General features: G+C 36.4%; 1 protein-coding gene across 35 annotated transcripts in view; it reads left to right on the top strand.

Moving 5' to 3' along the window:
• KCNMA1 (potassium calcium-activated channel subfamily M alpha 1) overlaps positions 1-16,588 on the top strand; it is a 480,013-nt gene that overhangs the window by 406,477 nt on the left and 56,948 nt on the right. For all 35 annotated transcript variants that reach the window (XM_065068525.1, XM_065068524.1, XM_065068523.1 and 32 more), the window contains 3 exons: positions 2,546-2,639; positions 13,314-13,437; positions 16,342-16,566. In XM_065068525.1, the coding sequence (XP_064924597.1) occupies positions 2,546-2,639; positions 13,314-13,437; positions 16,342-16,566 (443 nt within the window). The remainder of the gene's footprint in view (positions 1-2,545; positions 2,640-13,313; positions 13,438-16,341; positions 16,567-16,588) is intronic.

Genomic DNA, 16,588 nt, shown 5'->3' with positions numbered 1-16,588 from the left:
TGTTTTTTTAATTGGACAGCAGGGTAGCATCACCTGCCAGCACTGGAGAGCACAAATGTTGGAATATTTAGCACAAATGATCTTTGTCGTATTAGATTTCAGTATTTGAAATGATCAGACAGGAATCTTATTAGCTAGCTGAAACTTGGAAAAGTATTATTTCATAATAGGGTTTTCTATTGTTCATAGGAATATATCTGTCTGTAATATGATCTACAGTTCACTTGTGTTAATGTAAGATTTTGCACATGATCTTGATGATTATCTTTCCGTAAACAGTTAAAATAGAATAACGATACAATTTATTTATGGTTCAGTACTGAATACCTTGATAAACATCTGTAACCCTATATTAGCAGATTAAATTAAGTGAAATTTAGAATGTTTACTACCAAGAGAGCAAAACATATCAGTTGTAGCTGGTTTCTGGAAGGAACATTTTGCATGGTTCTTGTTCCTTTGATCTTTTAATTGATGGATTCATTAGATTGGAAGTGAATATTTATATCCTGTAAAGAACAAGAGAGCACAGTGTATATCTTGAAAGCAACATATTGCCTGTGTGGAATAGTGTGCAAATAGCTTTTTGATAGACAAGTTTAAATCAAGACTAGGCCATTTCCAAGAGATTGATTTGCAGAGGGTGTTCTGAAATTCACAAATACTTACACTTTGGCATAATCAGAAAAAAAAAAAAACCCACCCATATTACTAACAAAATGATTCTGTGCATATTCACTTCATGTTACAAATAACTAAATACTGAAGTGATCTAGCTTAATCCAAACAAACTGTCACACAAAGAAAATTTAAATTTGTATATTTTTGAGAACTTTCTATGGGTTTATTTATCTCGCAGCCAAAGAAAGAATGGTACTTGCCTAACCATCTATAAGCATTTCCACTCAAAAAAAAAAAAAAATTAAATGAGAAGGAAACGGCTTTGTCTTTGGGGGTGCTGCCTGATAAGAAGAGAAAGTTATTGAGATAAATCATTATTAGACCATCATTGCTCTGATCCGAGTATTAACTTTTACACCAGTTGTTGGGGCATTTATTTTGGGATTAGCTTTTTCTTTGTTTGTATGTTTTCTTTTGCAATGCTTTTTTTTTTTTTTTTTTTTTAATTTGATTCCCTTGGTGTGTTAGGTGATGCCAGATCATTTACAAAGGCAGCACATCTGTCTTTTCAGAGCCCAGTCCTTCAGTCTTGACCAAGGCAAAATGAAGTTCAATAGCAGACTTGGGGAAACCAGCAGACATGACAGGCCAGAACGCAGTTTGTAATAAAATAGTGCCAGAAGAGGGTTGTAGCAGAAGGCTATTGCTTCATTTGTTCCCAGATAAGTCTAGGGCAGGTGACATATATCCAGGTTTTGTTGTTGTTCCTATGTAGCTAATTGCAAAATAGAGTTTTTTTCTGAGCCTTTGCTTATGCACTGCTAGTGTGTATTAAGCTATTTTAATATAGCTACTACTACTACTAATTTCTTTCCTTTTAGCTTTGAAGAAACAGCTTCCTAGGCTTCAGTTTTATTATCTTCTAGTTAATTTTTCGGTTAACAATAGGATGGGGAAAAAAGTGTATTTTTCCTTCTTTATATTAAAGTAATTAGTGCGAATTTGAGAAAGCAGGCATAATTCCACTTGATGGCACATGTAAACCTTATGCACAGATTATCAAGTGCAGTAACAATCCTGAAACAGTGAAGATGATGGTTAATTCTAGTAGATGCATTATTAAGAAGCTGCACTTGTTTAAGCAATACGTATTGTGACATAGGTTATCCGAGAATAGTTTATGATTGGCAAAACTGTAAGAGATTTTACATCTGGAGATTGATCTGTCATTGAAAATGCACCTCATCCTCATTAAAAGATTGCATAACACATGCATCCTCTGTTATACAGGTATTGTCTTCCTACTTTCATTCAACCTCATTCTGTTCACTCCTGTTAAAACTCCCTTTTGTGAGAAGGGTAGAGCGATGAGGTCTGACTTGTGCTGGAGATCTGTGCACAATGGCAGACTGCGTTCACATTCCCAACTAACTGAATCATTGAACATCAAGGCATTGAATATTTTACATCTCTTCATGAAGACTCTGTTGTTTGGCATGTGAGGAGCAAGAACCAACTGGTGTCTAGTTCATTAGCAAATGCAGGCTGGCAGCTGTTATGTTGGTATTGCAAATAGTACTTCATCTTTCTGGGAATATAGCAGAGCACTAATTCTACTTTTTTGTAGTGCAGATTAACTGAAAATAACTCTAAGAATAACCCGAATGTGGTTTCCCCCCTTTGTTTTTGAAGTATGAAACCAATTTGAACGCCTATGTTCAAAAACCTGGTATTCTTCTCTGCTTCTCCTTCAAACCAATCTCTTTGACTAACATGTATTTGATTTTTATTACCGTTTGGCCTATGTTAGCAAAGAAGTATCAGTGCGTGAATGGACATAGAGTGTGTGTTCTTTGCTACTTCACTTGTATATCATATTGCACTTAGAGCAGTACTTAATCTCATGAGTTCCTTATATTTCCAGTTGAAGATGAGCAGCCGTCAACACTATCACCCAAAAAAAAGCAGCGAAATGGAGGCATGCGAAATTCACCCAACTCCTCACCCAAATTGATGAGGTAAGACTGTAAGAAACTCATATCTTCATCTCCTTTCTTTCTTCCTTCCTCTTCTCCTCCCCCCCACATCAAAAATAAGGGGAGGGAGTGGAAAAAAAAGGTTGTTAGATGGTTTCTGAAAGGCTGAAGTATTTATTCTGTCAGCTTGTCAGCAGTTAATGATAGAGCTGAAAAAAATTCTGTCATGAAAAACAGTTTGAAAAGCTGTTTGAAAAATACATAGGCTTTAAAGTCTTAGCTGTCACCCTGTCCTGTCCGTGTGTAGTTCTTAAACAGCAGTGGCACTAATGATAGCACTAACCAATCAGGGGAACTCATGTGGTTAGTTTGCCTCAGGCAATTCTCTTTTTGTTGGATTCCCTCTGAGTACTGTTTTCTGTACTTAAGGCCATATGTGAGATGTATCATCACAATCAAAAATGAACCTGAATATTACCTTCCTTTTATCCTGTCGATTGAAATCAAATTTCTGTTAATTGATTTAGACTGATAAAAAAAGTCTAATAATCTATGTACTTGCCAAAGCAAAGTTCAAAACTAATGCAGTTTTACTCAGGCTAAAAGCACATTAATTATGAAATACAGGGATTTTTAAAAGGGTAGTATGTACTCTAAAAGTGGGTGATGAAAACATCATCCTGTTAGTGATATTTTTCCCCTGTTGATGTGTGTACATTATTTTACACCAATATTCCTTTATATAACTATGTAGTTTCCTTCCATAGGACAAATTACCTCTAAGACATTGGTTAAGACTAGAACTGCAACAAGAAATTGGAACCTACTAAAATAATATGGCATTTCCTTTCTGTCTCACTGTGCATCACCTTTTGCCTGTTCAAGTCAGTCAAAAAAGGATCAGATAGCAAACCTGCAGTTTTCTACAACGAGGCTGCGCTTGCTCTGGTTTTCTGTATCTGAAGTAGCCAGGCTAGAACCTGAATCCATAATTTTATCCAGCACTAAATATCATAGCAAAGGTTTTCCACTGTATGTATGTATGTATATATATATATATATAAATGTAACCTTATTTGCAAATATAAACAGACACATTCAGGCAGTTTGGGTGTGTGTATAACAGTAACTGCTCTGCAGGTAAAGAAAAAAATAATATGAATATATAATTAGTTCTATATATAAAGTCAATCGTTACTTTTCTTGTATTGTTGACAATTATTTTGTTCATTTAATGATTCTGGGCACAGCTAGGTAATATTCCTCTTTATATTTCAGTCAGTAGACTGGAAGTTTTCTTTGGACAGTTACAGAAGCATCTATATTTATTTATTGTTACCACAATATAGGGCATATTCAAGGACATAACTTCTACAAGTTGTTTTCATCTCTCTTTAGGCTACAGAACCAAAAGTGAGATTGATTCACTGAGGAAAATGCACCCAGCTATGTCTTTTTTCCTATTGACCATCTATTTCTGTTAAATGTATCATTAAAACTTCTCTGCCTTCCTGTTAGCTCAGCCTTGCCCATATGACACTGATTTACATGCTTGTTTACAGTCTATGAAGAAGAATAAAATGAACATACGGGCAAGCTTGTGATTTTTATAGTGTCAGTTGTCATGCTAGCATCGTTTTCAATTTACTTATGTTTGGATAGTCTTCTTATCTGGTACTAATAGTTTTAATCACTTAAAGTTTTATACATGTGGGGGATTTTTCCCCCTCACCAAATCCTAATTTTGGGGAAATAGAAATAAAAATAAGAGAGGGAAAGAGCTGAAACATTTGGAGCTGAGCCCACTGTCCCTGTTTGCTATGTAAAGTATGCCTCATTTCTTTGATCTTGAGTAATAATAATTCTGGGGAGTTATACTGTTTTCATATGCTTCAAAGCTGTGTCAAAGTTTTGCTGCTTAAGGGTACTTCTTTATTCTATTGGCTCTTGGGTACTGAGATGACAGGTCCTCTGTACTAGGTGCAGGCTTTTTCAAGTCATAGCCTTCAGCAAAACATCAAATTACCAAATACAGGGTAACATACTTCTACACAAATGCCTTTCCTGTAGATATATTATACCATATATATTAAATACTTTAGTGTTACACGGTACATTTTATGTGCAATAGAAAGTGATGGTTTGAGGTAGCCTTAGGGGTACTTTTTTCCACAAGCAGAAAAAGCTAGTGTATACCGTATCAAGTATGGTTTTTACAGGACTTTCTGCCCGAAGGCCTTTGTAAATAAGTAATGATCAACAGATTGGCTGTGGGTTTTTGAAAAGCATGCCTGTGTCAGTTTGCATGATGGGGGAAGATTTTCAAAGTGGAGCTTGCTTTCATTGCCTGCTGAAGAGGGACTGAGGGAGAGTAGTCGTCCTGAGCCTGAGCTGTCTGCTCAGTAGCACATCAGAATTGCTAAATACAGGTCGAGCAGTGACTGGAGAACTTGCCAGGCTTCCAAATCCAGACATTATATTCTTCCTCTTCTCTCTTGCTGCTAAATTTATTCACCAGCCCTGTGTTGGCACCCTCAGTCGCTCCCCAGACCAAACCATCTCTTTGTCTTACCCTTTATCTACACTGACTTAACTTTGGTTCAAAGTGCTAAACAGGAGAAAGTGGATTGAATCAGAAGAGGACTCTGTTAAGCTTTGTGCGCAATGACCAAACACTTTTCTCCTTTCCAATAAACAAAGGTGGGCTGAATTATCTGCTATTTTGTATCCTCATAAATTACCTAAAGTGACAGGTACTTGCTTTCCTGCCCAGAAATCTTTAGTGTATGTCAGCTAACAGTAAACAAGAGGTAAATCAGCTAAAGCACTGTCATCTCTATAGCTGATATTTATCTTTGCAATATTTTTCCTAAATTTACTTTAAAAGCTCCTTTTCAAAACCATCTTTGCCCCTGTCCCTCCCACAGAAACAGCTGGCTGCTTTGCAGACTTTTCTTCAGCTTTGATCCTGGATCTTGAGGGGGCTTGGAGGACAAAAAGTCTAGAGCGTGTAAAGGAATAATATGTAAAAAGTTCATTTATAAATTGTAATCAGACTTGTGACTTCAGAATCCCTTTCTGAGCAGTCCCACAGTTAAGATAGTGTTGAAAATGCTGTGTAGATTTTAGATTTCCACAGGGACTCGATCATATCAAGGAAGAGGGTATTATGCCATGATATAAAACTTTGACTTCTGCTGCCACTGGAGTAGAACAGAGGACAGAAGCTAGATCATAAGGATTCCCTGGGACATTGTGACAAGAGGTCTGACAGGTGCTTATTTAGACCTAGTCAGAAAGTGGGAATTTCTGAGATCTGCTCACACAAAAGTAGAAAGCTGTATTACTAAATAAGATCTGGATGGATGGATAGATAGATAGATAGACAGATAGATAAATAGATGATAGACAGTTAGATTGAGGACATTTTTTCCATGTTATCTTTTTTATGTTATAGTCTTTAAATGCCAATAAATTACTAACTGAAATAAATAGATGGTAGGCATACAGATGTTCTTTGTATACATCACAAACCATCTAGAAAGTCACTGTACTAACTGAATCCTGCATTCCCATCAAATAACATGAGCAGAATCAGTGATGCAATTCTGAAAGAATCTAATAAATCGGAAACAAATCCTTCAAATTCCAACTATAGCTACAAATGCAAATTAATAAGAAAAATACTCTGCAATGTCATGGTTCTTTATATCTGTTTTACATCAACAGAAGTCTGTCTCATTAAGCTAAAAAGAACATGGGTATTATTTAAAAATAACTTAAACTCCAACAGGAAGAAATAGATACTTCTGTGGACATGTAAACACAAGGTCATCCTATTACAACAAAAAGTAAAATTAAAATAGAAAGTGGAAGGAAATCTATGAGTAGCAAATTAATCACACATCAGGTCTTCTGCTTCATGAGATGGGGAAGAAATGTAGAACCATTTGATGCCTCTGGTGTCACGCAGTGACACCAAGTCACCTGTTCATCATCTCACAGTCACAGGCTTTGATGCATGTTATCGATGAACAGCCACACTAAATATGAAGAGTCTATGTCACCCAAATATCAAATAGCAATTCTAGCTTTACAAAAAATGTGTCATTTTGGATTCCAGAATTACCAGTAAAAATCTGAAAAGCCCTGGATATGAATCAAAAAAGCCATTTAAAAGGATTGTTGCTGGGGCTCAAGTCTGCACTTAATGCTTTGGTAGCTGCTACTGCATGAGTGGAATACACTGACTTGAAGGAAATGTCAGCCCAGCTGAGTCAAACTACCTCTTAATGCAAGAACAAATAGCATGTGACAGGGCCCAAGGGGCCTGAAGAGCAAACAAATAGTTTGTCCCTGTCCACTTTGAATGTAGTGGTGTAGTTGACATGGGCCTCTAGACAAGTAGCATACTCAGCAAAGGGTCATTATCATTAGTGTCCCTGATCACATAAGAATCAGAGGCATCAGACAGAGGACGCTGTCTTTTCAGTGTGTTGCCAAGGAGAATTTCATAAGCCTGCAGATTTTTCTTGATGAAGGATCTAAAATAATTCCCAACCAAACCATAAAACCTGCTCAGAGACTGTCAAGACCCAGTTAAGTGATACAGAAAAAAGGGAGCTTTTTGGCATTTGCTTCTGGAAACCTAATGAGATTACTTATCTGAAGATGAAGGGGAATCCTCCTGTCTTTTTTCCTGAAGTTGGATATAATATTCTAAGTATATGAACAATGGCTGTGCGCATTTATCGCCTCATCCAACCACCCAGTTACATACACTCAAATGTACACAAACATTTTTGCTAGTGCCTCTCAGGATGGGTTTATATTGCCCCTGCCATTGTAGTGCTGTCCTTCCATGAGCTTAAACTGTGAGCTTTCTCATAGGAATCAAAAAAAAAAAAAGTGATGGGAGTGTAGAAGGGAACATTTCCTGACCATAAACTGGTAATATAAGTTCAATCTGATCATTTTCTATGACTTCCCTAAACCAGGCATGAAGGTATGGTAAGGTTTGTTGAGGTGAAACTCACTGATTAACCCTTATAATAGTTTATATTGATGTCCCTCAGTCTCGGAGATTTTGATCATGTACTCTAAAATCTACATCCTTTGTTAAGGATTTACAAGGCTAACTTTATGCGGTGCTGATATTCAATGATAACTAAGCTGCAACACAGCAGGTATTTAATAGCACATTTCACTTCCTGATTCTGTTTTACAAATTCACTACAACCAACATGAGCAACAGGAGTAGTTCAGTAATCACTGTTTTCTTAGGCCTGTTTTTAACAAGATTATAGAATGAAAAGGTTTGAATGATAGGGGTAGCATATGCTAGCCCTCTGACTCTTGCCACGCTGGTAGTTTTGTTACAAACCATCGGAATAAGAATATCAGATTATTTTTTTTTTTTAGAGTACTGTGAAATCTTGCATAAGTGTTTTGAGATGAGAGAGCAGTGTTAGGAATGAAAAGGATAATTTCCAGCAGAAAAAATCAACAGGCTTTTTTATAAAGTTCAGGATAACAGAAGATCCACTCAGATCAAGGCAATGGAAAGAAAAAACTCTAGCTTTAAACCAGGTTTAAAGAAAATAACATATTCTTATAAACTTTGACTGGTGAAATCGGTAGCTTTTATCATAAGCTATAAAGGCTACACATTTCATTTAACTTGCAAAAAACACTCCTGTATTTTATGATGCCACTTAACTGTGGGTTTATTTTTTTACAAAGGAGAAATTATTTTTTCAAGTACATTCTCCTACCCCTCAAAGATTGCTAGTTCTGCTGCCTGAGAAAATATAAATGGAAAATATTAAAACCAGAAGATACATTGGCTTTGTGCCTTCTCCCCCCCGCCATTAAATTGGTCATACAAAAGCCTAATATTAACTATTTTGTTACTTTTCTATGTGAGAGGATACATACTTCAGAAGCATATTCTGAGCAAGTCCTGTGGTATCAAGATACTTGAACGAGCAAGATTCTTAAAGTAAACAGCTCTATATCAATGTCCTTTGTAGTCTTGATAAATTAACGTGAACTCTTCAGTAAGGCTTCTGAGGATAAAAAGAACTTCAGTGACATCTGGGCAGAGCAAGAGGGAAGGAAGGAGAATTGTTGGTATTCCTGGCACTGTAATTCAGCCCATAAGCTAGCACAGAGCACTAGATACCAACCACAGTATTTAGTAGTTTTCCTAAATCTTCTTTGTAGAAGTCAGACAGTGTGAGATTGTAACCAATATTAGGATAGCTACTGAACATTACAATGAAAGCATTTAACAGTAAACTGCAGGCTTTCTTTCTCTTGTCACGTTGGGTTTTCTTCTCTAAAGCCCCGTGTGTCTGGGCACTGAATCCTTACCAATTTCATTGCTGATTAACCAGTGAAAAGAAAGATCAGTAAGAGAGTGTCATTGGTGTAACACACATAGGCAACAAATTCTCATTACAACTTAATGCCATCCACACAGACTGCAGAGGGTCACGGGGAATGGCTAATGGTAGCCGACAAATGTTGGGTGTATTAGTCACAAAACATTTGCTGAATTCCATCAGAATGTCGTGACAACCTTCAAAGCTAGTCCCAGCGAGCTGCTGGAATCAGTGGAGTTTGCCTGTGACAAGCTGTCACTCTGTCTTGGTTGAGCTTTATAGCACCAGTCAAAGCAGTCAGAGAAGATTGAAGTGACAGAGGCCCACTGAGTAAATAGTGAAACATGCAGCACATCATGAAATATTCAGCCAGGGTGTAAAAGCTCTAAATGCTTTTTCAGTTATTAGCACCTGCACTGGCTGCATACATCTAACACTAACAGCATGTTAATTGCCACAATTTGTTAGGATAGTTGTAGGAGAAATTTCAAAGGCATGAGATGTTCTCTAGTGTGTCTTCAATTCGTATCTTACCTTCAGCAAACACACTCCTTCCTCCTAAAATTGAGTATGTGTGTGTGCGTACACTCGCAAACTCACAGCCACATACAAAATCAGGTAGGAAAACTCAGAATTCTTAGACCACACACAAGGTGAGTTTCAAGATCCTGAATCTTCAGCAGGAGACTGTTAAACATCTTTCTGTTGGCAAAATTTAGATATATTATATCTACCTGAGAAAGGCATAATTGGAGACTTTAACAAACAGAAGTTAAAGAGCAATTGTGTTTTCAGGTGTGTTTTGTCATTGATTTGATAGAAGGGGAATTTTATGGGGGGGGCAGAATTAAAAGTAGTCAAGACATTCTTTTACTGATACGCAAAGATTAACAAATTACAATTTATTTTCAAATAACACCACGGTCCCTACCGATCATATCATACTCTTCTTCCCTGTGCTCAACATATGGGCAGTTCCACTGCAGATCAATGAGGGTATGTTGTTCTAATGCTCAATTGCATGTGAATGACAGCAAGAGGGTTAAAACAAACGTGGCAGAATACATGGATATGTTAAACAATAGTAATTTAATGAGGCAGCCATTTAGCCTCGTATGGTCTTTTCTCCGCATTTATTGCTTGGGAGATCCAGACTCGAAAACTCCAAGTAAATAAGTTTGCGGTAATAATAAATATGTGCTAGAAAAGCGGCGCTCTTTAAAATGTAATAGTAACTTCCTTGCAATAGGTTTGCTGGAAATGGGATTTATGGTTTTGCTTTAGGCTATTGTCTTCCAGGCAGGCTTTTTGGGGTTGCAGCTGTAGCATGGCATTTAGGATCGTTTTCAAGTTTAATTGATCATAAGTGGCATTATATGCTATTCAAAACCTTGAAAAGAGGATATTTTGCTCTTCATTTTAAGTCATGCGTATGTAATATCTGCCAAAGAACCAGAGAAGCTATTTTTAAACAGGGGTTGTAGATGAAGGAAATTTAAGTTTTGCTCCTTTTCTCCTATGCATGCTGTACAAACCTGCCTCTTTCTAGCTGGAATTATCAAATGCTTTGGTTATTACAAACCATAAAAGCCAACATCTCAATTAAAACAAACACTATAGATTTTAATTGATAAGAGGTGGTTTTCTTCCTATAATTTGAATTTTTCAAGTGGATGACTTTACAGCCCTGGAGAACGTAACAGCTGCAGGACTAATACAAGCATTTCCACAGTAACCGGCCAATGTGACTTAAGCATGGCTTGACAGGGCCATCTCCAAGGATGAGAGGGGCAAAGAGACTCTAGAAACATTCAGTACATGATTTGGCTGCAAAGCCAACAACTGTAATGCTCTGTGTAATGTAAATTTTAGTGGGAAGAGGGTGTCCAAACCCCTTAGGCAGATTAGACAGACTTGGCCTCTGTGTGTCTGTCTTAATGAATTTTCAATGTTTGCAAAACGGGTTTAGATCATCGGATTAACAAGATGATATATGTCCAAAGTAGTAATACTATTTCATTATTGTATTACTTCTTAAAATGATCATTTAAAAAAAAAAATAAAAATCCAAAGATCAGTTTTTAAGTACATAAGCCAGCGTATCTTCTAACATCTGAGGACAAAGCAGTAAACACTTTCAAACTCCATAGACATCTTTGGAGATTGCTTTACTGAGAATGAAAAATTGATTACATAGAGATTGAAATAATAGTGTAGCCCATAAGATTTTAATTTAATAAACACACTTATATGTAAAACACCTATAGATTCCAAAACACACAGCATCGCTAAGCTTCTCATGATTTCTTTGTCAGGTAATAATCTAGTCTCCTAAACTCATGCAGTAATATCTAACAGCATAACTTCTTGTTGTGTGTCGCATCATCTTTGCTTCTTTGAAGGCTCCCCCTTGCCGTACTCAAGCAGTGAAGCAGAGGATCCAAACACTTCATCATATTGCTAATAAATGCATGTATTGATTAAAACAAACAAACAAAAACAAAAAAAACCCACACACCACAATTTGTTAATGAGAACTTCAACAGGGAGTTATGTCTGATGATTCACATTCTTCTTCCCTTTCATAGCACACTTCTGTTCGAACCTAAGACAACTAGAAAATATAGTATTGAGGTAAATTAAATCTGAACTAGGGTCAGAAACTCCCCTAGAGACTCCTCTGCTGCCAGTGGGTAGATAGTGAAATGCACTGAACTGTATCTCTGTTAAGTGAATCTAAAAAACTTTTAAAACACAGCATTTCTTTTTTCCAGATGAGACTGATTTATGCCTTTGCCGTGTAATGCGTTGCTTTTTCTTAAATGGTTTAAATGAAACATTGTATTAATAGTTTCTCAGGCTCTTTTAAGCCACTTTCTATGGAGTTAAGCTTGTTTGAGTGAAATGAATGAGAATTTTCCACTGATTTCAATGGATATATAATCAGTGGCTATAAAATTACGCAAATTAATCACCATAATGTAATTAGAGATTATACCTTTCTTAAGCATGCAAGCGTAACTGTTTTAAGTATGGTAACTTACCATACTGTATTCAGGGTAAATTAACCTATATCATACACTAAGTCTACTTTAACATACAATGCAGAGGAGACGTTCTTGCCACAGTCTTCTGGCTCAATGTTTTAAAAGCAGAAAAGTTCCCAGCTTTGAGAGTTTAACCAATATCGGCATTTCTTTAACAGGCTTCAAAAGGCAAACTGCTTTAAAATTTGGCTGCTGGTCTCAGAGTACTTAACACATTCATACATTGCAAATATTTTATTCTTTGAAATGTTACAATTCTGTATCAGGATATTTCAAGAATTCATGACAAAAACCTTAAGTAAAGACTAGTTTTGCCAGATAAAGTGTTGCCCCTTCCTGTAATTCAAGATTGTAGGGTCAGTTTGCCATGTGCCTTGTTAATGTAGTCCTCATTCTAATGCTATTGTATAATTTAATCACCTAGGGGTCCTCGCTGGCATCTGAGAGTGCTGGAGTCTCTTAGTACTTAGCTTAATATTTGGTTTTAGCATATGAATTAAAGAACTGTATGTATCTGTGCTTACATGTAACTGTATTGCTAGAAAGCAAGTTTATAAAATTGTCTTTTATTTGCTTCTCCTTTGAGAAGCCTTGTGCTTTAACATCTTGCTGCAAAAAGACTTAGAAGGTTATCACAGGTAGAGTTGTCAGAGAAAATGGACATTGTTGTTTGGTATTAAAATAATGTATTCTAGATATGGGCATTTGTTAGGCAGTCTGCTCAAAAATGACACACTTTTGAATCTTTAAAGGGCTTCAGTTTGGGAAAGCAAAATATGATTGGGCAAATTGCTAAAATATTTAAAATGCAGCCTGTTAAAGCTTTTACTGTGAAGAGCATCACGTCAGAAGTTATATGTGGTAAAAGCAAGTAATTGGCTTTCCATACTTATGCCAGTCAGTCAGCATGGGGCTCTGTTCTTATCCCTTCTACTTCATTGCAGATGCTAATAGCAGATCTGGTATTTGTTTTGGAGAGGTGGCACTGTAAAGAAAAAAACTCCAACTTTTATAGATGTGATGGTGTCAGAAAGTCCTGTTTAAAATTAAATTGTTGGTGGTGAAAATCTTCAAAACTGCACCCAAAACTTACAAATTAACTTTTTTAAAAAAATTATTTTCAGCTTTTTTTTTAAAGTGCTTTCATTGAAATAATGTTAAAGTGTAAATACATTTCATATTTTTTACTTTTACCCCTCTTTGTACACAGCTCTTGGGATATCTTTCCATCCATAATTCATAATATTTTCCACTTATGTTGTCCTGAACTTGTTTTTCCCCAGGCATGACCCCTTGTTAATTCCTGGCAACGAGCAGATTGACAATATGGATGCCAATGTGAAAAAATATGACTCTACAGGGATGTTTCATTGGTGTCCGGCCAAGGACATTGAAAAGGTCATTTTGGTAGGTATTGATGCTGTATTTGAAAAGAGATTACTTGAACCATCAAACTGATGTCTAATGGATTAATAAATGAATTGCTACTATTATTAAATCCAGTATATTGAAATTGGAAACACAGTGTGGTGTAATCAAAGGTAGCATTTTGGTCCAAGAATTATGATTATATAAATCTGTATGCCAATTGCAACAATCAAAATTGGTCCAAAATAGATAATTTCTTTTTTCATAAGCTGAAATTTGCATATTGAGCTTAGATCTTTAGAGAATTAAGACTGGAAATATTAAAGTGTTTACATACTCCATTTGTCTCTTTACACAAGGCAGTAATGGTTCTAATACAGGCAAGTGTTGCTTTGCATTCTCATTTATTTATGTGAATTTTGCTCTCTTAGAACTTCTCTCTCAATTTCCAACATTTCAAGATGCCTAAATAGGCCAGAGTAAGTAGTACTACTACTCTGCCTCTCTAGCACGTTGCAGTGAGCCTAGTCTATGTTTGATTTGTTTGTTTAACTGGGGAAACCACCAAACTGACTCAAGTAGTTAAAAATAATTAGAAGGCCTATCACAGTCTATTTTGTTCGGTGAAAGTTTGTGCCACTTGTGTTCATGTACTCATACCTAAGAGTAACAAGTAACTAACTACAGATCACATATGCAAAACTGATGATATTTGAAATGAACTCCCTAGTGGATCTTCACTTTGTCGCACTTCATAAAGCTTTTCCTGAGCCTGCTTACTTAGATTTTCTTGCACTGTGGCGTGGTGCAGCTGATGATGGTGACAGCCCTGCTTTATTCTAGCAATCAGGGGTTAAAAGCTTGTCTCTATTTCTCCCTGGGGGTTCCTGTAATAACCATGGCATTGCCTGGAATAGCAATATTGGTGTTTAAACAGTTGAGCAAGTAAATTCCAAATTCTAGAGACTGGGCTGTAAGACAGTTTGGCTGAGCCGCTTTAAATATATGCATTTATATGTATTGAGCAGGCAAGGAGAGGCAGCCCTGCTATACAATACTTTGTAAATAGACAGAGACAGAAATCTTCTTTCATGTTCTAAACGCATTTTAGCAGACAACCTTTACATGCTGTCCCACTTTGGAAATTGTTGGTCCTAAAAAGGCGTTGTGGAGTGCCTAATTTTTCATCTTTTGGTGACGCCATGTCAGTTTTTCCCTCTACTAGCCTGTGAACTGTAAGTCTCGCCTGGTTCTTTCTGCTTCATGCATCATCACCAATAAAGACACTACCAGCAAAATGCTTCCCTACACCTTTTCAAACTCACTGTCCACAATTTATGGTTACCGTCATAACTATGCAAATTTAATGTTGTCCTTAGAGACTACACAAGTACAAATTAGTACATAATTTGAAGATGATGGGATTTCCCCCAGTTGCCTTCTAATTGATACTTGATGATGCCTCAATCAGAAAATAATTAATTTTAATGCCCAAGGTCTCTAAGATTCCTGCAGTATCAGGTAGTAAGAACTTACTTTGACATACAGTGAAATGTACGTGGCTACATACATATCAATGACTATAGAATGACATTTTTTATATAGTTTCTTTCATAACTCAGTCTCTGTCTTGTAAAGTCTGAGTGTTTCAGGCCCATAGGCAGAGGCATAGAACAATTTATATGCTGCACTTGAGCATTCACTCTTGTCTTCTGCTGTTTGAAGGGCCAAGACTACTGTCTTCGTAGAGTTTTATGAAAATCAGTGTAGTGGCCCCAGAGAAACTGAAAGCTCATTTTATTTTTTTAACTGATCAGAAAACTTCTGCTCAGAGTTCCTACTCTTCTTACATGGTGAACTCCTCTGCTGAATATTCTAACCTGTATTGCTCATTGTCATGCTTCCATAATTTAGAAAAAGGACATAAACTATGCATAAGTGAGGGGAAAATTTTGCAGTTCACCATTGTCTTAGTTTTATTAATTGGCAAGTTTTCTATGTAATGGTACAGAGTGTACAACTTCTTGACAATATAATATCAGTGAATCTTCAGCTACTTGATGGAGTGCAATAATGCTATGATTGGCTCAAGAAATGAAGGTCGTTTTTTCCTAATGACTTTATTTAGTCATCTTGGTGTTTGAGTTGCCTGCTCAACTGACATTACCACTGACAAAATTAGTGCAAAAATTTATTCTTGTCACTGAAACAAGAAGATAATTTGGAATACCATTCAAATGTTCTCCATGAGACTTTTTTCATTCTGTCTTTTCAAATACTCAGGAAGTCCAGTGGGCTTGAAAAGTTAGCATTAGTTATGATCTTGCATGCTATTTTTTTCTTACTGAGAGAAGCTCCATGGAGTATGGTGGACATCCATTGTAAAACAGAACAATGTAAAGCATTCTTTGATTGATTCTCAGGTTAGCAGCAGCTTGTCCTAAAATAAGAACTTTGACTCTAAGATAATATGGTCCTCAATTCACAAGATGTGTAATACCACAAATCCCTGCTAAGACAACAGGCACTCACATTTTCCTTTTCAAATTGGTCCTGAAAAAAACACACTAGTGATTTGTCAGCTAAGTCATGGTTTTGCATCTTATTTCTATAATCCTTCTAATGGCTAAAGGCATAGTGGGTCAAATTCTGTTTCTAGCTGAAGCAATGGCACTTTGATTGTAAGCAGAATCTTTAATTCACATGTGTGGAAACAAATATATATAGGACCAGAATGCGGTCCAGTACAATGTCTTCCCAAACACTGAAGAATTTGCAAACAGAACAAATTTTTTTTCTGAACAGCTATTATCAAACCACTTCTTTGTGCATGAACAATATTGACAGTTGTGTTTTTCCTGGTTTAAAACTCAATATGTGATTTAAGCTTTCCTTTGTTTCATTACTCCCTTGACTTATGTTATGTTTTGTTTTGTTTTTTAGACTCGAAGTGAAGCAGCGATGACAGTTTTAAGTGGGCATGTAGTCGTTTGCATATTTGGGGATGTTAAATCTGCTTTGATTGGATTAAGAAATTTAGTGATGCCTTTACGAGCCAGCAACTTTCACTACCATGAACTCAAACACATTGTGTTTGTGGGTTCACTTGAATACCTGAGAAGGGAATGGGAGACACTGCATAACTTCCCCAAGGTTTCAATCTTGCCTGTAAGTCCAAAGCCATATTATT

The sequence above is a fragment of the Columba livia genome, chromosome 6, assembly GCF_036013475.1.
Source record: "Columba livia isolate bColLiv1 breed racing homer chromosome 6, bColLiv1.pat.W.v2, whole genome shotgun sequence".
Lineage (NCBI taxonomy): Eukaryota > Metazoa > Chordata > Aves > Columbiformes > Columbidae > Columba > Columba livia.
Note: the sequence above shows the minus strand (reverse complement) of the source record. Positions and strands in the feature narration are given on the sequence as shown.